Source organism: Acomys minous, assembly GCF_964271855.1.
Source record: "Acomys minous genome assembly, chromosome: 10".
Classification (NCBI taxonomy): Eukaryota; Metazoa; Chordata; class Mammalia; order Rodentia; family Muridae; genus Acomys; species Acomys minous.
Genome location: NC_140491.1, coordinates 61,884,198 through 61,909,575, shown reverse-complemented (window position 1 = coordinate 61,909,575; position 25,378 = coordinate 61,884,198). Strand labels below are relative to the sequence as shown.

At 48.0% G+C, this 25,378-nt stretch overlaps 2 protein-coding genes across 5 annotated transcripts; one reads left to right on the top strand and one right to left on the bottom strand.

The window, feature by feature from the left end:
- Window positions 1-8,050: 8,050 nt before the first annotated feature.
- On the bottom strand, window positions 8,051-25,115 carry LOC311607741 (histo-blood group ABO system transferase 2). 4 transcript variants are annotated; one of them, XM_084799768.1, is made up of 7 exons: window positions 24,928-25,115; window positions 17,066-17,135; window positions 16,382-16,438; window positions 15,424-15,471; window positions 13,601-13,636; window positions 12,971-13,105; window positions 8,051-11,098 (listed from the first exon to the last, which is right to left on the bottom strand). In XM_084799768.1, the coding sequence occupies exons 1-7, from the start codon at window positions 25,001-25,003 to the stop codon at window positions 10,411-10,413; spliced, it is 1,110 nt and encodes a 369-aa protein (XP_084655894.1). In that variant the 5' UTR covers window positions 25,004-25,115; the 3' UTR covers window positions 8,051-10,410. The 4 variants fall into 4 exon arrangements, with proteins under 4 accessions (XP_084655894.1, XP_084655896.1, XP_084655897.1 ...); XM_084799769.1 differs by lacking the exon at window positions 15,424-15,471 and having other exon boundaries at window positions 8,052-11,098; XM_084799770.1 differs by lacking the exons at window positions 15,424-15,471; window positions 16,382-16,438; window positions 17,066-17,135 and having other exon boundaries at window positions 24,974-25,115.
- LOC311606458 (ATP synthase subunit g, mitochondrial-like) lies at window positions 14,062-15,273 on the top strand (the record flags this gene model as incomplete). Its single annotated transcript, XM_084797751.1, has 2 exons — window positions 14,062-14,127; window positions 14,867-15,273. The coding sequence occupies 2 exons, from the start codon at window positions 14,062-14,064 to the stop codon at window positions 15,170-15,172; spliced, it is 372 nt and encodes a 123-aa protein (XP_084653877.1). The 3' UTR covers window positions 15,173-15,273.
- Window positions 25,116-25,378: the final 263 nt, after the last annotated feature.

Genomic DNA, 25,378 nt, shown 5'->3' with positions numbered 1-25,378 from the left:
CCCTGAAGAAAGAAATTGAAGAAGATTTCAGAAGATGGAAAGATTTCCTATGCTCATGGATCTGGAGAATCGACATAGTAAAGACATAGGCCAACTTACCTAAAGTAATCTACAGATACAAAGCAATTCTCACCAAAATACCTTCACAATTATTTGCAGACTTGAAAGACTAATTCTCAACTTCATATGGAAAAAGAAAAATTACTTAATAATTAATAAATTAATTAACAAATAGGACCTCATGAAACGGAAAAGCTTCTGTAAGGCAAAGACACTGTCAACAGAACAAACAAACAAACAAACTCAGAATAGCTAAAACAATCCTGTACAATAAAAGATCTTCTGGAGGAATCTCCATCCCAGATCTCAAGTTGTACTATACAGCAACAGTAATAAAAATGGCATGATACTGTCATAAAAATAGGCTGGTTGATCAATGGAATCCAGTCAAAGACCCAGAAATAAACCCACTTGATTTTTTAAACAAAGCAAAAACCATATAAGGGAAAAAAGATATCATCTTCAACAAATGGTGCTGGTCTAACTGGATGTCTACATGTAGAAAAATGCAAAGAGATCCACAAAACAAAAGTCCAAGTGGATTTAAGACCTCAACAGACATACTAAATCTGTTAGAAGAAAAAGTTGTGAAGAATTTTGAACTCATTGGCACATGAGACAACTTCCAGAAAAGAACACCAATAGCTCAATGGTATATACTAACTCTTAAGAGATATTAATCACTTAATACAGGATAACCACTCTACAATACAGAGACTGATGCACCAACCAAGGACCATGTATGACGTGGACCTAGACCCTCTGCTCAGATGGAGTAGATGGGCAGCACAGTCACCTTGTGGCTCCCACAATATGGGGAGTAGGGACTACTTCTGATATGGACTCTGGTCCCCCCAACTTTGACCACTTTCCCCCTGGCAGGGTGGCCTTGCCAGGCAACAGGAAAATGACACAGGGGAGGAAGGCTTCCCTTTCTGTGTACTAATGGAAGGAGGGAGTATGAGGAAGGGAGAGTGCGATAGGGAGGTGATGAAAGCAGGGACTACAATCAGGATGTAAAGAATTTAAACTACAGAACAAGCAGGTAACTTATATTGCTAATCCCACCACATGGGAACAGCTCTGGGACTGGCTGAGACATGAATGTCTATGCATAGACAATGCTTCTTGTTGGTCACAGAATCCCTGTGACTTATTATTAGATGCCATTCTTCATATGCCATGAATGAATATTTGCAGAAGTCTTTCTTCTGCTCATACAAAGACCAGCCTTAATTGTTCTGCACATCCCACACACCTCATACATTTATAATTTTAGGACTGTATAATGAAATTACATGTTTTCATAACAAAAGGACCAGACCCTGATGCTGGATCAGACCTGACATGATTCATTCCTCTCAGCATGCTGGATGCTGACATCCTGCATCCTTCATATTCCAGCCCCAGCACTTCAGTTGCTGTTCCTCATCAGAACAGGACAGCTCCCCCAGACAGCTTCAAAGAAAGCTTCTGATCCCAATTGGTCCAGCATTTCAGACTGTCCCACACAGGACTCCTCCTAAGGCTGGAATTTCCCAACATTTAGAAATGGGACCACAAATGCTATTCCTGCCTTGTTTAAGCATTTTCCCCAATTTTATGTAAACCCCTACAAAGGTATTATTCTCCCCCAAGTCAGCTGGAAGAAATCTTAAGAGAATGGTGCCTTATTTCCCCTAATGGGGTTGGGTAGGTTTTTGGTTGCTCTCTTGGGCTATAGATATCTATTTTCATTGGGAGTTGATTATAAGTTATTATTCTCTCTTATTCAGAGAGAAAATGAGGTTGGACTCAGGGATGCCTCACTTTTCCTTTATCTTTCTTTCATAGATGTGGAGATAGGCATTGAAAAGAAAGAAGGGGGAACACAAATATATAGGGATGATGGAACAAAAAGTAGATTACTGAAGCCACTCCTCAACTGAAGGCCTTAATTGTTACTCATAAGTAAAGTTATTTTTAATTCATTGGTATAGATTTTTGTATATTGATGCAAAATAAGTTTCATTTTGATACCTTCGTACAGAATTCAGCTTTAAGATTAGTCTTCACGCCGGGCTGTGCTGGCGCATGCCTTTAATCCCAGCACTCGGGAGGCAGAGGCAGGCAGATCGCTGTGAGTTCAAGGCCAGCCTGGTCTACAATGTGAGTCCAGGACGGCCAAGGCTACACAGAGAAACCCTGTCTTGAAAAAAAAATTAGTCTTCACACACATTATATATATTTCTACTCGAATATGAGGTATTGTGCCCATACAACTCAATTATAATACAAGGTTTACTTCCAATACTTTAGAAGTACTATTGCAGGCTGTTTAGGATAATTAATACAAATTAATTGTTAGTTGATCATAACTAGTCATGTTGATTCCTAGTCTATTTCTATCACAAGAATATACATGCTAGGTTTAACAGATAAATAGGATTCTATAGATAGATAAGGCAAAATATAGATAGGTCTTCAAAAACATCAGAGATCTACAGAATATGTCATTTAAAGATGTTCATATTAGTTTAAAGATTCTTTGGCTACAATACAGGTTAACTCCTGGCAACACCCAACCTACCTCAAAGGAGATGATGAGCATCAAAGAACCTCCTTATGGAGATGGCTTCTAATGTGGAAAACCAGCCACTGGACAAAATGTCATTTCTGCCACAGACAGAATTCTGCCTAAAAATGGGCAAGCTTGGATGCAGGCAGGGTAAAGAAGTCCTCAATAGTTCCTGCCTCATAAATATGTCTATCAGATATACTGGGCCAGAAGGCCAAAGATGATGCTCCAACATTATAGAGAGTTTTGGGTGATTGATCAGGCAGCAAACTGCCTCTGTCATCTTTTTCATTTTAGAAGCTGCTAACCTGTACTTCCAGTTTACTCAGGTAATTAAGTTTTATTCCTTCTCAAGTCTCTGATGGGGTTGACTACCAAATAGGTTAGTTTTACAATTAAGTTTAGTTGTTTAGGAGTTAAAATGTTTTTAGGTCTAGCTAGATATTTTAAGTTGATAGACATGAAATAGGATAGATATTGATTTATATTCAGAATTTTAGACTTACCAAGATAGGAAAGATTTTGTTTCTCCAAGGTTACCAAATACAAATAACCAAAACACTGATTCCTGATTGCTTCATGGTTCTTCTTGCTGTATGTAGTTTATTGAATTTATGTGTACTAATATAAATGTATATGTAAAATTTTTTTTAATGCTCAATATCATTAGTCACGAGGGAAATGTAAATCAAAACAACCCTGATATTCCACCTTACACCTATCAGAATGGTAAGATCAAAATCTCAAGTGACAGCACATGTTGGTGAGGATGTGGAGAAAAGGGAACACTCTTCCTTTGCAGATGGGAGTGCAAACTTGTACAACTACTTTGAAAATCAATTTGGCACTTTCTCAGAAAAATGGGAATAGTTCTACCCCAAGATCCAGCTATTCCACTCCTGGGCATATACCCGAAAGATGCTCCACCATACCACAAGGACATTTGCTCAACTATGTTCATAGCAGCTTTCTTCATAATAGCCAGAATCTGGAAACAACCTAGATGCCCCTCAACCAAAGAATGGATAAATAAACCATGGTACATTTACACAATGGAGTACTATTCAGCTACCAAAAACTAGAAAATCAGGCAAATGGATGGAATTAGAAACAATCATCCTGAGGGAGGCAACCCAGGCCCAGAAAGACCTGCTTGCTATATACTCACTTATAAGTGAATATTACACCAACGTAGATGTCCTCTGAGATACTCCACCCAGTGGGGTGTTGGGACAGATACTGGGACGTGCAGCCAGACTCTGGGTGAAGAGCTGAAAGTTGTGTGGAAGAGTTGAGGGATGGAGAGGATGCCTGTCAGGAGCTCCACAAGGAGACCATCAAGGCTGGCAGATTTGGACCCAGGAGGCCTGCACAAACTGATGCACCAACCAAGGACAACACAAGCAGAGGGCCTAGACCTCCTGTTCAGGGAGAGCCAATTGACAGCTGAGGAAGGGGGGAGCGGGTGACTGCCTCAGACAAGATCTCTGGGGCCCTCGATTTGATCACTGACCCTTAACGAAGAGGTCATGTGGGAACACAGAGGAAGGGGGTGGAGACTATCCAGATGAGACCTGATAGGCAGTAGTCAGACCGTGGGGGAGGACCCCGCCACTCAGAGGTCTAGGGGAAGGGAATAGATCGGAAAAGGGAGGGAGGGTAGGAACAGGAAGATAGGAACACGTAGGAGGCAGGGGATTACAATGTGATGTAATGTGAATTAATAATAATAATAATGAATTTTTTAATTTTTTAAAGGATACCGGGTAGCTTTCTGTGCCTACTAACAACTTAGAAGCCCAGATGCTTCGGGCTGCAAGATTCCTGATCTCCATTGCATGCAGCTCCAGGCATCTCATGATCTCCATCAGCCGTGTCTGGATACCAAAAGGACCCCTGACTGGGCAAATGAGCTTCACCCCCAGGAGAGAAAGGCACAAGGCAGGTTCAGGGAAGTCATACTTCATTGTTTCTACCTGTAAAGACAGTATCTCCTTCTCTGTGGCTGAAGGTCATTGCCTCTGACATTTCTGGGCAGCACCAAAATCCACTGCCCAGGGCTCCCACATTTACCCATGCCCAAGCACTTCTTACATTTATAAAGACCTACAGACCAGTAACTGATCATGAGAATTCTGGTCCCCTGCATGGTTCTCACCTGGGGACCATCAGACCTGCCATGTGGGAAGCAGCTGCTGCAGAGTCCACTGGTGAGAGCTTCCCACAGCCAGACCTGCCTTGTGGGAGTCCACTGGTGAGAGCTTCCCACAGCCAGACCCGCCGTGTAGGAGTCCACTGGTGAGAGCTTCCCACAACCAGACCCGCCGTGTGGGAGTCCACTGGTGAGAGCTTCCCACAGCTAGACCTGCCATGTGGGAGTCCACTGGTGAGAGCTTCCCCCAGCCAGACCTGCCTTGTGGGAGTCCACTGGTGAGAGCTTCCCACAGCCAGACCCGCCGTGTAGGAGTCCACTGGTGAGAGCTTCCCACAACCAGACCCGCCGTGTGGGAGTCCACTGGTGAGAGCTTCCCACAGCTAGACCTGCCATGTGGGAGTCCACTGGTGAGAGCTTCCCCCAGCCAGACCTGCCTTGTGGGAGTCCACTGGTGAGAGCTTCCCACAGCCAGACCCGCCGTGTGGGAGTCCACTGGTGAGAGCTTCCCACAGCCAGACTCACCGTGTGGGAGTCCACTGGTGAGAGCTTCCCACAGCCAGACCCGCCGTGTGGGAGTCCACTGGTGAGAGCTTCCCACAGCCAGACCCGCCGTGTGGGAGTCCACTGGTGAGAGCTTCCCACAGCCAGACCCGCCGTGTGGGAGTCCACTGGTGAGAGCTTCCCACAGCCAGACCTGCCATGTGGGAGTCCACTGGTGAGAGCTTCCCACAGCCAGACCTGCCATGTGGGAGTCCACTGGTGCAAGCTTCCCACAGCCAGACCTGCTGTGTGGGAATCCACTGGTGCGAGCTTCCCACAGCCAGCATTGGTGGCTTTCATCAAAGCCACTACAGCTCTGCCCAGGTCCTGATGTTGCTGCTGAAATGACCTCTTTCTCAACTCTGGTTAACACAGACCTGGTTGCCTGGGCACCATTCTTCCTTACCCCCAACTTTTTCCACTGTCACTTTTCCTCATGCTCTTCCTCCTTACCACCTGACACCTCCCATGGCTTCTAAGTTTTCAGATCCTGGAGGGCACTTTAACACAGGCATCCCTATATAGACACATTGGTTTTTTTTTTTTATCAAAATAGAGATGAGAACTTGTATGAGGTTTGGAGGGAAAGGAAAAAGGAAGGCACCTGAGAAGCTCCTAACAGAAAGGAGCACATGATTTTTTCCATCTTAATACACAGCTCTGTGGCTTACGTTACCTGTTCCTTAAGCATTCCCAGGTCTCAGCTTCCAGCCTCAAATAGCCCAACCTTGAACGGGAATGTGGACAGAAAGGCAGTGAAGAGGACACAGAGAAACCCCCCAGAAGGCTATGGGGGACAGAGGAGCAACTCAAGGGACAACTCGAGCCACGATGGGGAGACAGAGGCATTTCCTCCTGCAGGCACCAGGGAAGGGACATGTAGAACAGGCAGGAAGCCACTGTCCACTACTCAGGCAAGCAGGACACTCACCTAGAACAGGCTGTGGGCCTGAAGTATGCCACGCTGGCAGGATTGGTGAGCTGTGCTGGATAGAGGTGGCCTCAGAGAAAAGTCATCAAGGAATGCTGGATTGTGCAAAAGTGTCCTGTCCCAAACTGAGGACCAAATAAAGGAGCCAGGAGAATGGATAGGAGAGTTGAATGGCAGGAACGTAGCAGAAACAGGGATCATCAGGGCCACAGTAGATGGATGCAGGCACCCTGAAGGTGTAGGACCACAGCTCCGCGTCTGGCCTGCAGTACAGGGTGGGATGGAATCAGCCTTTGGATATGAGCAAAGCAGAACCCAGAGCAACATCCTGGGCTCAGGGAGAGTCTCATAATGAAGCAAGAAGAGTGACCAAGAAGACTCAGCAAACAGAAATAAGATCCATCACAGGACAGCCAAGAGTAGCAGCTCTGACTGTTGATGACATTGCTGCCTGGACTCACCAGAAAAGAGCAGAGGCTGAGCACACACTCAGTCCTCACAAGGACACCATTAGCAGGGACCTGCCAAGGATCCCCTGTATATACCACTGTCCTCTTCCAGAGACCCCATCTTGGAACAACAGCAAATGTCCCTAAAAATTAGACCTTCTATGAAAGCCCAAACAGCCCCGTGAGAAATGCTCTAAGGAAAGAAGGTTCCGGGTAGAGACACAAGTTCAAGATCATGTGTGACTATGAGGCATCCCACTGGGATGTGGAGTACCTGGTCAGCACCTTAGAAACACACAGAAACATCCACCAGGAAACCAGAGAACACTGCCAGCATGACCCTCAGGGCCTACCTGAGTGAAGGTCACGGCCGAAGCCTCTGGCTATGAAAACTGAAAAGTATGGGGCCATTGTTTGACCCAAAAGCCTCCACGGGGGTTAGGGACCTGGTTAGGACCCAACAGGAGCTTCTGGGACTGAGAAGAAGGTTAAGCTTCTGATTTCTGCCAAGGCTGACTAGAAGTCTCTCCCATGAGTAAGGCGGAATTTATTTACAATTAAAGAGAAACGTCTTCCTGGGTTTGTTCTTTTTGTGCTAGCCTGCATGGGCAGAAAAGCACGCTCACAGCATCAGAACGTCTTACACAGGAAGCCTTAGATCTGAGCTGGGACTAAGCAGACCACATTTCCCTGCAGTCTGACAGAAACTAGCAGGCACTGCACCAGGAGTACATGGGCGAGGCTGTGACAGGCTCCCTGGGCACTGCCTGCTCCCCTCTCCTCCTCCCCCACTCCCTCCTGTGAGCTCGCTGAGGCTATGTGGAGAGGAAACTACTGGTCTTCTTGTGTCCAGAGTCAGGAGAACGGCAGACACCTAGAAAATTAGAGACTTCAGACATCAAAGAGCCAATCTCCCTCCACCCAATGGGGGGGACACCCAAGGGGCCTTTCCTTCACACCTCCCCCATGTCCTCTAGATGCGTTCCTCGCTTCCCCACAGTGCATTACACTGGTGCCCCATCATCTTCCCTTCCTCAAAAGCTTTAATACTGGCTTCCTTGGTTTTTTGGGTTGTCTGAAATCCCCCTCCTACCCCTAATACCCATCCAACCCATTTCTTAACTACCATAATCTCTGAGGTGAAATGACACTCCTGGCGTTTAGGAATTCTGTCTGCACCCTGAATCTTATCACTGGAATATCCTTCAGAAAGTGACCAGCATTCAGGAAATTTACCAAGCACAGAAAAGAAGCTAAGACGCTGTGTTCTATTTTGCAAGCTGTTGGAGAATATTCTAGGTGTCTCCCCAGCATACAAAGAATCAAAATCAACATATCAAGGCAACTCCTTTCTGCAAGAGAGTGCTCCACCACACAAAGAGTGAACAAACACACCAAGAGAGATGGTCACTGGCTTCTGTGACAACACAGGTCATGGCTGTGCCTTATCCCATTGGTGGGAGCACGACCTCAGAACTGATGTGACTGGATAGTTCATATTTGCTGAGGACAGGAAGGGTATGTATAATAGGAAGTCAAGTCTCGGGAGTGTCCAGGGCTTGCCAGACAGCACATAAATGGGATGTCACAACTGGGGAGGTGTATGGAATATCGGACATTGGTAGTTTACCCATCTTTGATAGAGGAAAAAGACCTGGCCCATGACGATGATGTCGCAGCCCATGCTGCCACTAACGGCCATGTCTTGGTCCTCGGCCCTGAAGCAGCAGAGGTGTGTGGCAATGTCCATGACCCATGTTACCACCAAGGGCCATGCAGACATCCCTGCTCTGGACTGCCTCCTGGGGCCATGTTGATGTCTGAGGGCTGTTCAGAGCTCACGCTGCCCCTCAGTGGCTACAGCACTAAGGAGAGCAACCCCACACCTCCCTGGGGCAGCCCTCGCCAGGACACGGCTGCAGAGCTGGTGGGTGAAATATCCAGCTACAACCGTGGCCCTTATCCAGGGTTTTGAGTTAGCCCATTCCAACATCTGCTCCATGTCTGAACTGCTGGAGCGTGTAAAGGAGCCGGTCCTGCAGAACCAAAGCTTCAAGATCTCCATGACACAGGGCAACAACAGGATATCCAAGTGGAGCCCCAGCTTGGATCCAGTATTGCTAGATAGTGTACAAGAAGCAAGAGACTTTGAACCAGACCAGTCTCTCATTACGAGTAATGAATAAAGAAGTGTGAACAAAAGCATGTACTGTGCATCACACTGTGACACACTACCGCTTCCACAATAAGATGTTTTTGGTTTTAGGAGGGTGTTTTTAATTTTTATTTTTTGTTCACTTTTGGGGAGAGGTTGCAAGGGTGAAGAACAGATATGGAGGGAGAGGGAGATGAGTGGGAGTGGGGTTCATGATATGAAGTTCACAAAGAATCAATAAAAAGTTTTTAAAAATATATTCTGGCCAGGTGTGGTGACTGGTAGCAAATTCCAGGCCAGTCAGAGATACATGGGATCCTGTCACAGAAAAATAATAATAATAACACCATTCTCACAATGTAAGAAATGAAAAACCAACCAAGGACACCAAAAACTTCAGGGCATAGAAACTATTTTGGAACCAAATCAATGGGGCTTTAAGAAAATTAAGGGGGCTGGAGAGATGCCTCAGAGGTTAAGAGCACTAGCTGCTCCTCCAAAGATCCTGAGTTCAATTTCCAGCAACCACATGGTGGCTCACAACCATCTACAGTGAGATCTGGTGCCCTCTTCTGGCCTGCAGGTGTGCATGCAGGCAGAGCACTGTATACCTAATAAATAAGAGGGGGAGGAAGGAAGGAAGGAAGGAAGGAAGGAAGGAAGGAAGGAAGGAAGGAAGGAAGGAAGGAAGGAAGAAAACTAAGAACATCAGAGCCAGGTGTAGTGCCATGCTTATCATCCCAGTACTCCAGAGTTATAGGCAGGAGAATCACAAGTTCAAGGCCAGCCTTGGCCACCTAGTAAGGCTGAAACCAGCTGGAGTACTATGGATGCCACACCAATAAAAAAACCATTACCTAACCTCACTGCCCCAAAAGTGTAAACTTTTAGTCTGGGAATTGAGTCAGATCTCCAACGCTGCAAAGGGGGGAAAAAGCAACAATCACCTTAGACTGGAAACTTTAAATGAAAACTAGACTATAAAAATAATGTGGAGGACCTAACACTCAGCACTTTCAGTCAGCATGTTTCTCTAAGATAGAGTCCAGACAGGGAATGCACCTCAGTGACTGCATGCCCAGGAAGGGATAACTACCTGCTCTCACATAAAGCAAAAATGAGCAGAGGTGATGGGCACAGGGTGGTAAACGGCCCCAATGGGCCAAACAGCAGCTAAGCACCTCTGTGCGCTGCAGAATGACTCTCACTGCCCTCCTCCTGCCTGCTCCTAAGGGCACTGACCCTCTGCCAAACCTCCCAGCAGAAGAAGGGACAAGCATGAGTGAAGGTGCACAGGCCCTCAGGTAACTGCATGACAGAGTTTCTCCCATGCTCTGAAGTCTCTGTCTACCATATCACTGAACAGAAGTAGCTTAGGGACAGATGGTGGTTGACACTGCAGGGGCGCAAGGGTGTGGTAAGCCAAGTGGTTCTGTGCCTGCCGGGCTCTGAGGTAGGGTAGACGGTGACATTTAGCAATGTCTCTCAAGTCCTTCCTGCTCCAACACAGCCTGGAGTTCCTCTGGGTGTATAGGCCTGGCTTCTCCAATAGGGGTTCAGCTATCAGTTCCTGATTGCCTGATGGTTCTTGGGCATGGCCACGAACCTCAGCTTCCTCATGATGGATGGCCATCCCAACAGCTGCTGGTCCCACATGTACTCTGGGGACAGCACCTTTGTAGGCTTATGATGGAGCAGGTACTTGTTCAGATGGCTCTCATCATGCCACACGGCTTCAATGCCATTGGCCTGGTCCTCCACCATAGCCTCATGGCAGGCCTTGGTGAGATGGTACACCTCCACCACTGACCCCCCAAAGAAGGCCCCCATGTAATAGAAGTCACCCGCATCCCAAGGGATGTAGGCTTGTGATTTTGGTCGGCGCTCATAGGTAAAGGCCTTTCGGCTACCACGATAGAAGGCAGGATGCAGGGTGCCAAAGAGTGCTGAGAGAATCTCCACACCCACGTGGTCATGGAATTTCATGTCTACATCTGCGCACACCAGGTAGTCCACCTCATGAAGAAAGCGCCTCTCTGAGAAGTGGCTGATCATCTCCATCCGGTGCATGGACACATCCTGCCAGCGGCTGTAGTTGCGCACAGGTAGCACCACCAGCCTGCGTCCTGTCCCCAGGGGCACCTGTGGCACATCAGCTGGCCGGTCAGTGAAGACGTAGTAGGTGACGTTGTGCCCCACCATGAAGTGCTGCTCTGCCGTCTCCAGAAACAGCTTCAGGAACACCACATACCTGTGAGGGGGGACAAAGGGCTATGGAGAGTGCAGAAGGGTGCAACATCAGCACCCTATCTTAACACCGAAAACTGACAGAGAACTAGATACTTTCAGCCAGTTAGCAGGGGTGACTCCAGACCTGGAGTTCCAGGCAGATCCCCTGCAGGCATCTCTTATCTGGGAAGCTCCTCAGCAGGCCACCTCTCCGTGAGTCTGTCACCCTCCCTTCAATAATGACAGCTCCATCCCAAAACATGCCACACCTCACTCCTTTGCATTGGCCTGAGCAGACCCTGTGCTCATAAGGCCCCACTTTCTAAACCCTGGTGGAACTGGGTCAATTCTTAAGGGTCTAGTGCCCATACCCTTCCTTTGTGGCACTCTCTAGGGCTCTGTCTCAGGAGAACAAAGGGTCTTTATATCCTAGACCTTTCTCCTCAGAGGTTTGAAGGTGCAAGTGGGCAAGATACGCAGTAACTCACTTATGTCCCTAAGAGTCACCCCTCATGAACTCCTCTAGAGCAAGACTCAGTCTTAAGGGAAAGGGGGGTATTAAGGAGATAGGCACCCTAAAAAAGCTTATAACCCAGTTTCTATGTCATCACCCAGCCTAAGAAGTTTTCACCTGCTTCAGATGGCTGCTCCTCCCTTGATGATCCCCTGGCCCACATGTCCCCATCACCCAGCAAGTATGCCAAGGCCCCACTTCAATGTCATCAACAGGCAAGTGCCTGTTTTCCCTTGTGCAATGGTAACCATGGGTCTCTCAGCTAATTCCCTCAGAGGCCTTCTTCCCACAGACAGATCACCTCCCCACGCCTGGCAGGGTTCTTGCTCATGTACCCAGCAGCACCGAGACAACTAGTGTTTGAGTCTTGTTTCTGTGACGTCCTTTGCTCCCAGGGGAATCGGGTATTCTCAAGGGGCCTAAGATCCTTCCAGCTGGACCCCAAACCTCTCTCGGGTCTGATTGGTACCAAGGCCTCAGAGCTATCCTTGGACCTCACCCAGCATTGCAGGGAAGCACAAAGCCCTTCTCATATGCAGGCAGAACAGATGGCTTCTCTTGTTGTCTCACAGCCTTCCGCACTGTCACGCTGCCCTGTTCTGCTTCCCACAGGCTCCCACGGGACACCTTTCATTTCTGTGGCATAAGTCGGCCTGACCCAGCATCTTGGGCTTCACAGGTCTACTATGCACGGCTCCCAGGGCTGAGGTTAAATGTTTCACCCAAGCCTTCCTGTCCACCTTGTCCTGCATCTGAGGACACCTCAGTGGTCACACTGCTGCTGGCATCCTGGCCGTTGCTTTCAGCCCTGGGGACAAGGATGCCAACCTGAAGTGTGTGCAGAGGGATGCCAATGGTACCTGCTGAGTGGGAGGAACAGCTGCCTGAGGCCCTGGAAGGAGGCAGAGCTGGGTTCATTCACCTGTGAGGCCGCCACAGCTCAGGAAGGTGACAGACAAGCCCCATCCTCCACTGCGTCCTGAATACAAGCATGAAGCTCAGTATGCCTGCATGCCTGCACCTTAACCATCGTGTGTGTATATGTGCATGTGGGTGCTCACGTATTGTACATATACATGTTTACTTTCCTGTGTGCATGTGTGAAGGGCAGAAGTTGACTTTGGCTGTCTTCTGCCATTCATCTGTTTCGTTCTTCAGACACAGTCCCTTCTTCATTTACTCTGAAGCTCACTGTTCAGCTAGCCTATCCTGCAAGCTGCCTGGATCCCCTTGTCTGTCCCCTCTACCCACAGTGCTGGGGTTACAGGCACATGCCACCATGCCCAGCATTTACATGGGTGTTAGGGATCAAAGTCAGGTCCTTATGCCCTGAAGCAAGAGCTTTACCCACTGGGCATCTCTCCAGCCTCCTCTGCTTACTTTTTGATGGCAAACACGGTCAGTCCAATTGTGGTGTTCTGAAGCCGGAACTGCTCATTGAGAATGTCGATGTTGAAGGTCCCCTCCCAGACGATGGGAGCCAGCCAAGGAGTCAAGACAAGAACATCCTTCCTACTGCAGGAGGAGAGAGCCAGGGGAGCACGTGACCCAACGTGCCTGCAGAAGCCCTTCTCAGATGCCACACCCACACATGATGCCAGAGCTGATCACCAGGGCCTGGCCCAATCAGAAGCAGCTCTCAGTGACTACTCCCACCCCCAGCCATAAAAAGACATTGACTTTACCACCACCACACCCACTAGCTCTAAAGGGCCCTGATGACAGAGACGGGAAACAAGGAGCTGAGGCCCAAATTCAAAAGGAGATGGAGAAGATGCTCTGGGGCTCCAGACTGAATCAGACGACCCTGAGTTCTGAAAGGGTTGGCTGAGAGAGGTCAGTGAGAACTATAAACAGGTCTTTGGTTTTCTCTGAGTTTTGTTGTTTCTAGTGCTAGAGCCTGACTCAGGGCCTCAGGTGTGCTCTGAGTCACTCGCTCAGGACAAACAAATCACCCTTTAGTGCATTCAGGACCCATGCACTGCACATGCAGTGACTCAATCTACTCACCTGGGTTTTAGCACCTTTGGCTGGGGATAGGTCATCCTGAAAAAAGAAAACACTTCCAGAACTCAGGTTGACAGGAAGGTCATTGGACGCATGTAACTAGCAGCCATGCACCAGGCAAACAGACCTGCACGATCAGTGTCAACCAAGCCACCCTGTCTGCCCATGATGCTGGGATCCAAGGATGAGCCAAAGCAGAAAGATCTGAGTCCTACTTGACATCAGGTAGGAAGAGGAAATCACAGCGCCCCTCCCCACACTTAGAGCAGGGACACCGAAGGACTACTCTCATTCAAAAGCCAGCTGATACTGGGCATGTCTGTGGATGGCAACCATCCCACCTGCACCTGCAGCCTGCACTGGTCCTCTCCTGGCTGGTGGCACACAGAATCTTGGCTTTCTGTCTCCCTCAGAGACCAATCCAAACATCAGTGTAAAGTGCTTCCCACAAAACGCCCAGGACAATGTGTGGCAATGGGCTGTCCCCACAAATGATGTCAAGCCACCAGGGACAGGAGCCACTTCTGCTAGTAAGCTGCATGCCTGTGATGGTGTGTGAACCAGAGTGCAGGGCTGGAGTGATGCTCAGCAGTAAAAGCTCTTGCAGCTCAACTGGACTCAATTCCCAACATCCACAGGGAGACCAACAACAGTCTGTTCTGGGGGACTTGAGGCCCTTTTCAGGCCCACTTGGACAATGGCACAAATGTAGTACACAGACAAACAGGCTGGCTAAATACTCATACACATAAAAACAGAACTAGTTATTATTTAAGGCACAGAATGAGCCTAAAAATAGCACAGGAAATTTCTGCACCAGAGCCAGGCCTGATCTCACCTTACAGAGTGATTCTTGCCAGTAGCCAGAAGAGAAAACCTACTGAGCCCCACCTCAACTGAGGCAATGCTCTAGGCTTGCCATGCTCAGAAGACCAACACTGCAGAGGCAAGGGGGGTGTCAGGACCTCCAGTAGGAGTCAGTGTTTAATGGGCACAGTTTACATGATGGAACATTCTAGAGATGGATGGTGGTGATGGCTGCTCCACAGATTGACTATGCTCACTGCACTGAACTCTTGCAGTGGTGAATAGGGTAAACATGTTTTCTGTGTGTTGCCATGGAAATGGTGCTGAACCCATGTCAACTCAGCTCTCTACTAGATGAGCCAGGATGGCTCTTTAAAAGCCACATGACGTGCAGTTATTTAAAACGTGTAGGGCGGGACCTTCCACCTTAGACCATGGCGAAGTTCGTCCGCAACTTCGTAGAGAAGGCTCCGCAACTTCGTAGAGAAGGCTCCGGCGCTGGCAACCGCTGCCGTGACTTACTCGAAGCCTCGATTGGCCACATTTTGGCAGTACGCCAAGGTTGAGCTGGTTCCCCCAACCCCTGCTGAAATCCCTACAGCTATTCAGAGTATTAAAAAAATAATTGAAAGTGCTAAAACTGGTAGCTTCAAACAGCTTACAGTTAAGGAAGCTGTTCTGAATGGCTTGGTGGCCACTGAGGTGTGGATGTGGTTTTATGTCGGAGAGATCATAGGCAAACGTGGCATTGTCAGCTATGATGTTTGAAGACCAATTTTTATCTGATTTTGAGCTCTTACTTGGGTGTTCTTGGATCATGTGTAATGAGACTGCTATCCAAATAAAGTACTAGCTATGAAAAAAAAAAACGTGTAGGGCTATGTGCTCCACTTCAGGTACAGAAGGAGCCTTCCCAGATATTCATGCTGGACACACACACACACCACATGAGAGAAAGAGAGAGAGAGATCCAGACCCCTCAATCCAGGGCAGAAGAGCACCATGTGAGGGGTGGATACCTTGACAGGGCTACAACTTCCTGAACATCCAGCTTTCTGATATCCATGCTGCAGAAAGAGAACACAGAAGACTGGTTTATCCCAGGAGCGCTTAGGGTTCAGGCACACAGTGCCTGGTGCAATGGCAGAGTGGTGCCTAAAGGTGCACTACGTCTACTACCTCTGTTACAGTTATAGAACAGCACCATGGTGGACACTCCTGGCATTGTTCATACAGCATGGAAAGTAAAACACGGCCACACCATGAACAGAAAAGTCAAACAAACACTGCAGTCAAACACTGCCACAACATAAACACAAAAGGCAAACACTGCAATCAATGTTCACAGCCCCACACTCACCAGGCACTCCTAACTGGAGCCAGAGCAGAAAAGGAGTTCCAGAACACAGAAGATTCTCAGCCCCATCAAATCAAGAAATGGACTATCTTCCTGTCCTTAAAGAGATAAACTGAGGCAGCAGTCTTGCTGGATGACTTTAAACCCATGTTCTTGGTGTCTGAGATAACATGCTATAGATCACTAGTCTAGAACTTTCCAGCAGGCTGCAAGGAAGCTCAGCCCACAAAGGGAGACCCCAGGAACAGGTCACCTCAGGTCAGTGCCACCTTCCACCACTATGTGAGAGACCTCACCTTGAGGGAGACCCACCCATCTCTGTATAGCCACCCCATGACTCTGGCAGTCATCAAAGGTGTAACTGCCTCCCAGCACAGTTGGGGAACACAGTGCTTTGCGTCAGAGGAATGTTGACTCAACAAGAAACTGGTGAGAACTACGAGCAGGTGGGGACTGTGTAATCTAGTGGGGAGCACAGCACAGACAAAGATCAAGGCCAGAGCCCTGGGGACCAGCGGCATGCATGGCTTGTGCTGCGGTAAGAGAGGGATAGGCTGCTGCACGGGGTCAACATCACACACACTCATGACACTCACACACACACTTCAACCCCCACTCACCTAGTCACAGCTCCTGTGTCTCCCAGTTCCTGACTTCTGTGGCTCAGGAACCCATAGCTGTGGGAAAGACAGACATAGGGGCGTCTGTTCAGGACACGAACCTGAAACCACATGTCTGTCCCTCCCTCCAAATGAACTACTGTACCCAGGACAGTGAACACACATTTTCCCAGTGGAGATGTGGGGCCAGGTGAAGGTCTTAGCATGCTCACCCTACTGGAAAAAGAGATGGCAAGAAGGCCCCTGGGAACCAGGCCTGTATCTGGACCCCTGTAGCAGTTGCAGACAGCCCCTACAAAGGGCCAGGAACCCACAGCCAAGGCCACAGCATGGAGTACTTCCTGGTTGTGTCTACACAAGCCCCAGCAGACAAGGCAGTGTCTTTGCCCTATGAGGGTTCACAGCCATCTGCATAGAGTGAGGACCTAAGTCCAGGCCCTAGGCCTGCCTTCCTCTCCTTCTTGGGGCCCACCCTCATAGCTGGAGAGAAATGGATGGGCATCCATCCCCTGGTCCCATTTGTGGAATCAGAGGCTTCATTCACTATGTGGACAAGCAAAAGCTGGCCATGCCACTGTGGGGGCGGAGACTAGAGCACCTCCATCACTGCTGTGGTAGTAGGGATGTGCACAGCTCAGGGTCCCCATCAGGGTCTCAGCTGTTGCTCACCAGCCCGACTCTTACCTAAAGAAGACTAGGACAAGCACTATGAGGAAAAGGAGTCCAAGGTGCAGTGAGTAGCATTTGGGTCTTCCTGAAAAACAGCAGCACAGGATGTAGTTACTCACCCTTCCTGGGCCTGACTCCCCTCCTGCCTCTCCTGAGACCCAGAGGTCACCCTGTGCCCTGCAGCCACCGCTCTATCTCAGGCAGCCCCAATCCTGGCTGGAGCTCCAGCCTAGCTGAGCACTCAGAGGGGAGAGCAGGTTGTTTCCTTTCAGCTCATGACTGCAGCTGCTCCCCTGGGCCCTCGGAGTCCCCTTGGGTCCCCATGTTCTTATGCCACTGAGCATTCCTTCCCATAGTAAACTGAAATAAACCAAAATGAGTTCCTTGGCATCACTGCTGGCTCCATCACAGAGGCCAGGACCAGCTCTCCGCAGCCACTGTTGCATCATCCACAGGGGCAGCAGCTGGCCTTTTCTAGTGAATTCTCATGCTGAGGTTGACAGCCAGGGCTGATGCATACTAGGTAAGTGTTCCCCCACTAAGCTATGCCCCTAATACCTCAACTGACTTTTATGTCTCTAGACGTTATGTATTCTCATAATCAAGTCCATATAATCCTAAAAGACATTTATTTGAATAGACTCATATGTAGTCTCTGAAGAAAGTGCTCAGTGGGTGAAGCTTTTACCACTGGCACCGAAGCATGAAGACCTCAGTTCATATTCCCAGAGCCTATATAGAGCCAGGCATCTGTATCCCAGCATGCCTGTGATGAGATGAGATGGGGGCTGGGGGGCAGATGGGAAGACCGTGTTAGTTCACAGGGCAGCTAGCCTGGCATACACAGTAAAGAACAACAAAAGAGACCTTGTCTCAAACAAGGTGAAAAGTAAGGGCTGATAGCAATGGCTGTTCTCGGACCCTCACATGCTCACCCACACTCACATGATATGGATTTTAAGGCTTATATCTAAAAAGGGTTGCTTCTCCCTGTTTCGGGCAGTTATTTTCCCTTTTCAACTACCTGGTATAGTACTTTGTTTTTTTACATTTTACTCATTTAGTTAGTTGTATGTGTGCCCATCTGCGCACAGCACAGAGCCCAAGTGGAGGTTACAGGACAACTTGCAGGGGTCAGCGCTCTCCCTTATGATGTGGGTTCTAGGGATTAAAACCAGGTCATCAAGCTTGGCAGCAAGGACCTTTACCCTCTGAGCCATCTCAATTGTCACTGCTTATGTTTTCTCTCCCTATCTCCAAATCTTCCCACAATGGCACAACTAATTCCAAAAGCTTCCAGAAAGACAATGAGAAGGTGACATTTGAACTTTGTTTTTTCTCATTATGTTCCTGTCCCTCTTTTTTTTGTTACTAGTTTAGCTATAGGGAAATATAACTGGAAGTAACATTTGCCCAATTTTGAAATAGTTGCTCCTTTTTTCATTTTCAGGCTGAAAAGATGGCTCAACAGGTAAGAGCACTGATGGCTCTTCCGGAAAACCAAAATTCAACATCCACTTGTCAGCTCACAGCTGTCACCAGTCCCAGGGAATCCAGTGCCCTCTTCTGGTTCCCATGGGCACTGGCCATACATGGTCCACAGATCTGCATGCAGACAAGACACTCATACACAAAATATAAAAATAAAAGTTGAAAAACAAATCTTTTTTCAATTGGTCTTTTGAGACAGCATTTCTCTGTGTAGCTCTTGAACTTGCTCTGTAGACCAGGTTGTCCTGGAACTCAGAGATCCACCTGTCTCTGTCTTCCCAGTGCTGGGATTAAAGACCACCACCACTCACCTTTAAAAAAAAAAAAAAACTTCTTTTGGTGTATAATTTATATGTAATAAAATGTATACATTTTAGATATAGTTTGGTAAACTTTGAATGAGGAGCAGCCCCCCCCCGCTGCTTTCTATGCTCCCTCCTCATCTACAAAGGAGGCACAAAACGCATGTGCCTTTGTCTGGCTGCTGACATAACACGATGCTGTTGAGACTCACCACAGGGTATCGTGTGAATTCTTGGACAATCACTACAGTTTTCTGACTTCCAGCCTAAGTGGGAAAACATCTGATGCCCTCCTCTGGGCTCTGTACTGGCACTCATAGGCACACACACACCTTTTATTTTTTTTAAAAAAATCATTCTGACTCAGAATCCCAGCATGGACGGCGCAGGGCTCCTGACGTCCCGCTCCTGTCTAAGGAGCCATTGGTACCTCACAGCTGCTGGGGAGGGAAGCATCCACTTTCCTCAGGAGCTACGCGTGCTCTAGTAGATGGCCGTACACCCAAGCACACGCAGACAGCAGTCAGTCAACTAAATGGGTTCTAAAAGAGACTCATTTGTGGGGAAAGTGGCTGAGGGGGATGGGAGGTGGGGTGAAGCTGGTGGGATATGGGGTACATTAGATCCAAACACATGTATGTATTATGAAATTCTCAAGTGACAAAAAGTAGCTCTAGAACAGGAAAGATTATTTCCTCTAAGCAATCAATCAAGCTGACAAGGTGGCTCAGCGGTTCAGAGAGCACATTGCACTAGCAGAGAGCAATTCACAATGCCCACAGTACGTGGCTCACAAACTCCTGAAAACCTAGCTCTAAGAAGGGCCGATGACACCTCTGGCCTCTGCAGGTGCCTGTACACATCCCCACACACAGGCGCATACACTCTCACATAATTTTTGAAATTGTAATTAAATCTTTAAAAAAAAAAAACCGCTTAACTACATGTGGGTGGGTCCACTTCTGGACTCAGCATCCAGTCTATGAGCTGTGGGTCTACCCTAACGCTAACCTACACTAACAACTCTGAATGTGTGATATGCCTTGGGAGGGCATTTCCCAGCTGTGGTTTGTTTGTTTTTGTTTTTGTTTTGTTTTGTTTTGTTTTTCAAAGTGGTTCTGGCTCATTCTGGTGCTTTTGAATTCCATAGAAATTTTAGAATTAGCTTGTCGATTTCTATAAAAAGTCTTCTGGAGTTGTCGTTATGCATACTACAACCACCAGCCCAGGCAGAGGCCATGTTAGCAACACCAGGTCTCCTCATCCGTGCACATGTGTCTATGGTCTTCTTTCTATAAGTAATATTTAACTGAATAAAGCTTTGGTGCAAATGTGACAAATTTGTCCGTGGTGCTCTTAACCTCTCAGCCATCTCTCAGGCTGGAGAGATGGTTCAGCCATCAAAGGCTAGGCTCACAATGAAAAATATGAAAATGGTACCTTTTATTTTTATGTGTAATGCATTCGTAAAAGTACTGTAGTAATAAAACTAGTTTAGGCGTTGACTTTGGTTCCTGAAACCTTGTTCAGCTGACTTAGTTGCAGAGCCTATAACACATAAAGGGATGAGACATAAAAATAGAAGTATAAAGGATCAGGGGAAACTGAGGCCCCAGCACAGAGAGGGAACGCCTGAAGAGAAGAAATGCAAAAAAAGCAAACAGTGGGTGCACAGTTTAATTTAAGACTCCGAAAAAAAAAAAAAAGACTAAGAGGGGTATTTTTCTTAATTCGTCATACTGAATTTAAAAGAAATAGATTTGAAAAGCAGTAACAACACACTGTAACGTGTATAAGTGAACATTCGTGACACTAAAACCATAGACAAACATTTGTGGCAAAATTAAGAAAGACAGAGGAAATAGACACAGATAAGGGAGATGGCTGCGAGTAGCTACAGCCACAGTTAATGGCCTGAGGACAGCAACCCAGGATCAGAAAAACAAAAGAAACGTCTCCAGTGAACAGCCAAGCCCCCTTCTGATATCACTACAGACAAAAAAGAGAGAAAATTATATGCAAAGTGAGGGAAACAGACAATAAAGAGCAGAACTCCACAAACCAGAGACAAAGACAAAATCAAAAACACTACAGCTTAATTCTTTGAAAACATTTAACAAAAATGAGGAAAACACTGGCTGATAAGATGCTGGGAAGCAAGTCAGGTGGTGGTGGCTCACACCTTTAAAAAAATTGTTTTTCATTTATTTATTTGTTTGTTTATTTAATCATTTTCAGCCTGATCCCAGCTCCCCTCTCCTCTCCTCCCAGTCCCGCCCTCACGCCCCTCCCCCAATCTCCCCCTCTCCTCCTTACAGAAGGGGATGCCCCCCAAAGGGTATCAACACACTCTGTCACCTCAAACAGCAGCAGGACTAAATGAATCCTCTCCCACTGAGTCCTAACAAGGCAGCTCAGCTAGGAGAAAGGGATCCAAAGAAAGGCAACAGACTCAGAGACAGATAAGAGAAATCTCCTACTGTTAGGGACCCCCAAGTGTTAACCGAGCTGCACATCTGCTACATATGTGTAGGCGGTCTAGGTCCAGCCCATGCATGCTCATTGGTTGACCGGTTCGATCTCTGTGAGCCTCCATGGGCCCAGGTTAGTTGACTCTGTAGGTCTCCTTGTGATGTCCTTGCCCCCCCCAGCCCCCCTCCCACCCACCCCCAGCTCCCCTCCTGCCCCTGGCTCCCTCTACCCTTCCTCCCACTCTTCCACAGCACTCCCCGAGCTCAGCCTATTGCTTGGCTGTGAGTCTCTGCATGTTTCCATCAGCTGCTCTCTCAGAAGACAGTTAGTTATACTAGGCTCCTGTCTGCAATCATAGTAAAGTTTCATTAATAGTGACAGAGGTTGGTTCTCTCCCACAGGGTTGGTCTCAAATGGAGCCAGTCACTGGTTTGCTATTCCTTCAATTTCCGGAACTCTAAAGGCTGAGAAACACTTAAGGAAACGTTCAACTTCCTTAGTCCTTAGGGAAATGCAAAGCAAAACAACTTTGCGATTCATCTTATGCCTATCAGATTGGCTAAGATCAAAATCTCAAGTGACAGCACATGCTGGCTTGGATGTGAAGAAAGGGGACACTTCTCCGCTGTTGGTGGGAGTGCAAACCTGTACAGCCACTGTGGAAATCAATCTGGTGCTTTCTCAGAAAACTGGGAATAGCTCTACCTCAAGACCCAGCTATTCCACTCCTGGACATATATACCCAAAAAGATGCTCCACCATACCGCAAGGACATTTGCTCAACTATGTTCACAGAAGGTTTATTCATAATAGCCAGAATCTGGAAACAACCTAGATGTCCCTAAACTGAAGAATGGATAAAGAAAATATGATACTTTTACACTATGGAATACAACTCAGCTATTAAAAACAAGGAAACCATGTAATCTAGAGGCAAATGGATAGAACTAGAAAAGATCATCCTGAGTGAGGTAACATAGACCCAGAAAGACATGAATATCAGCCATAAAGTACAAGATACCATAATACAATCCACAGGCCCAACGCCAAGGGAGGATGCTTGAGTCTCACTCAGAAGAGGAATAGAATAGACATCTGAAGTGGAGAGAGGGAGGGATCTGGGTGACAGACGGGGTGGGAAGAGTAACAGTGGTGAGGATCAAGTATGGGGAGAGCAGGTAGGGGTGGGGGAGGACCAGAAGAAAGAATGGAAACTGCTGGGGAGCATCTCTGGGATAGCGGAAGCTCTTGCGAATCTGTGGGGGTGACCCTAGCTGAGACCACTAGCCGTGGAGGTTAAGGAGCCCGAAGTCGCCACCTCTTGTAGCCAGTGGGGGGAGGGGAGCACCAACCCACTCATAGAACCTTCCACTCAAAATCTACCCTCCCTACAAGGAGTGTAGGGACTCAGATCGATCGAGCAGAGGTGGCTCACATCTTTAATGCCAGCACTCGGGAGCAGAGGCAGGTGGGTTCAAGGCCAGCCTGGTCTACAAAGTAAATTCCAAGAGAGCCACAGCCACACGGAGAAATGCTGTCTCCAGAAACAAAAACAGACAAAAAAAAATGCTGAGAAACAAGTGGGTTAAAATCAAAATGAAAGAACAGCACGGATGCCAGTAGCAAATGCTCAATCGCAAGTCTGAATCTCTGAGACACCGCCTGAAGCCGGGACGCCCAGATGTGGCCCCAGATGCATATGCAGAAAGGGGCAGATAACTGCAACCAATAAGCACTCAGAATGTCTAGCCTCAGGAACAAGACACGCTGAGGGAGGGCAGGAACTAGTTCTCAGTAATATATCAGCGTTCATATACACCTCATGCACATGAACAATATATGAAGAGCTGGGCGTGTGTGTGTGTGTGTGTGTGTGTGTGTGTGTGTGTGTGTGTGTGTGTGTAGACCTTTAATTCCAGAGCTTCTGAGGCAGAAGCCTGAAAATCTGTGAGTTCAAGGTCAGCCCAGAGCTTAAGTTTTAGGACAGGCAGGAATACAAGGTCTTGTCTCAAAGAAGGAAAAAAATTGTACAGAGGGAGAGAGATGGAGTTAGAGAGAGAGAGAGAGAGAGAGAGAGAGAGAGAGAGAGAGAGAGAGAGAGAATTCTCAAAACTGAAGAAATACAAAAAGGGGTACCTTAACTTCTTTAAAAGGAAAAAAAAAACCACCAAGGTATTTTACCAAAGAAACATAAACTGCTCAGCAGTGCTTACTATTAGGGAAGCACAAATCAAAACCACAATAACAGCCAGGTGTGGATTCCTGTGAGCTGCAGACTAGCCAGGGTTACGCTGCTGCGTTGCTCTGTTTAAGTATCGCCAAGTGTCAGTCACTACTTCTACACGGAATGAAGAGTTGCTAAGTGTGTTCAGCCAGGCTCTGGCTTTTTATTGCTAGAATAAAAAGGACAGTCTCAACTGTCCTATAGAAACTGAACTTTGGTGGTTTGAACAAGAATGTCCCTCAAGGGCTCATATATTTGAATGCTTAGTCATCAGGGAGGGGCACTGCGTGAGAAGGATTAGGAGGTGTGGGCTTCCTGGAGGGAGTGTATTACTGGGGACAGGCTTTAAGGTTTCCCATGCCACGCCCCGTCTCTGTCTCTGTCTGTCTCTGTCTCTGTCTGTCGCCTGCCTGGGGATGAGGATGAAGCTATCAGCTACTGCTCCAGTGTCACCTATGCCACCACGATGATCCTGGACTCTACGGCTCTGAAACGGTAAACAAGCCTCAATTAAATGCTTTCTTTTATTGGAGTTACTGCGCTTGTGGTGATTCTTCACAGCACAGAGGTCGTGACTAAACTGCCTAAGTTCCCTAAGCTGACACCAGGGAACGGGGCGCCGCTGTGACAAGCCTGACCACACTGCTTGTTGGCGGAGTTCGAACTCGGTGACTCTGGACTGGAAAAGCGGTTGAACTCTTTAAGGCGGGTTTAATGTGCAACCTAGCAGGAGCATGGAAGTGCCGAGAGTGACATTAAATTTAGGAGGGCCCAGCTCAAGGTTCCGAGGAGGAGAATATTAGTTAGTGGCATAAGGACCACTCTTGTGATACTTTGGCAAAGAATGTGGCTGCTTTCTGCCCCTGTCCAAAATATAGACCTGAGGCTAAATGGAAACGTTTTGGTGTAGAAGTGGAGATTTCCACACAGCCTTGTATCGACTGTGTGCTATGATTATTAGTAATCACTTATGCTGATCTATAAAGGAAAGGAGCAAGCTGGACAAAGAGAAATGTAATGGAGCTAAGTCCGGTGCTCAAGGAGATAGAAAGTTTCACACACACACACACACACACACACACACACACACACACACACACACACACACACACACACACACACAAAAGACTGCCGCACCCCGGGCAGGAGCGGGACCTCACCCCACCTTCAGGAACCCCCTGTGTTCCTCTCCCTTCCTCTTTGCCCACTCCGGGTGTAGCTCCCATTTCCCGGCAAATACCAGAAGCTTCCCCAGGAGGCTACCCGCGACTGTGCCTGGGTGGGAGTAGAAAAGGGAGGGGAGTGTGGAGGGGATCAGATATGCCTGAGGCCTCCTACAAGTGACCAAGGACCGTGCTGCCTAAAGCTGCCTGGGTGGAGTCACTCACTCAACCTCAGCTCTGCCATCGCTCGGCCGCACCCGCTCCAGCTCACGTTGCACTCCTTCGCCGCAGCATCCGGCATCAACGCCCCAAGGATGCAGGCAGGGAAGGGTGCATCCGGGAATACAGACGCTCCGATGCCAGAGCCTCCTAAGGACTACCGTTTCGCAGTTGGAACCCAAGGTCCGGGTGGTGCCGAGAAGCCCCGCCCCTTCCCGGCCATTGGAGTCCAGACCATTATCCAGGGGAACACACTCAGCCTTGGGACATACACACCCGTGTTCCCTGCTTTGGTCCCACCCCGGAGCGTCCTAGCAGTTCCTGTGTAGACAGACCTTCCGCTCCCTGTAAGGTTGTTAACACAAGCAGCTGGTTACACCTGAAACTCCAATTGTGAGGACTCAGGCGCACCCCTCCCGGTCCATAGTCCTAGCCTACGCCCTAGGCTTTGTCCTAC

Coding starts and splice junctions, on each gene's coding strand:
- LOC311607741 (XM_084799768.1), bottom strand. CDS start 25,003: ATGCCGGATGCTGCGGCGAAGGAGTGCAACGTGAGCTGGAGCGGGTGC. Junction 16,439..17,065: donor CTTGTCCTAGTCTTCTTTAG/GTAAGAGTCGGG, acceptor TCTTTCCCACAG/CTATGGGTTCCTGAGCCACA. Junction 15,472..16,381: donor GACACAGGAGCTGTGACTAG/GTGAGTGGGGGT, acceptor CTCTTTCTGCAG/CATGGATATCAGAAAGCTGG.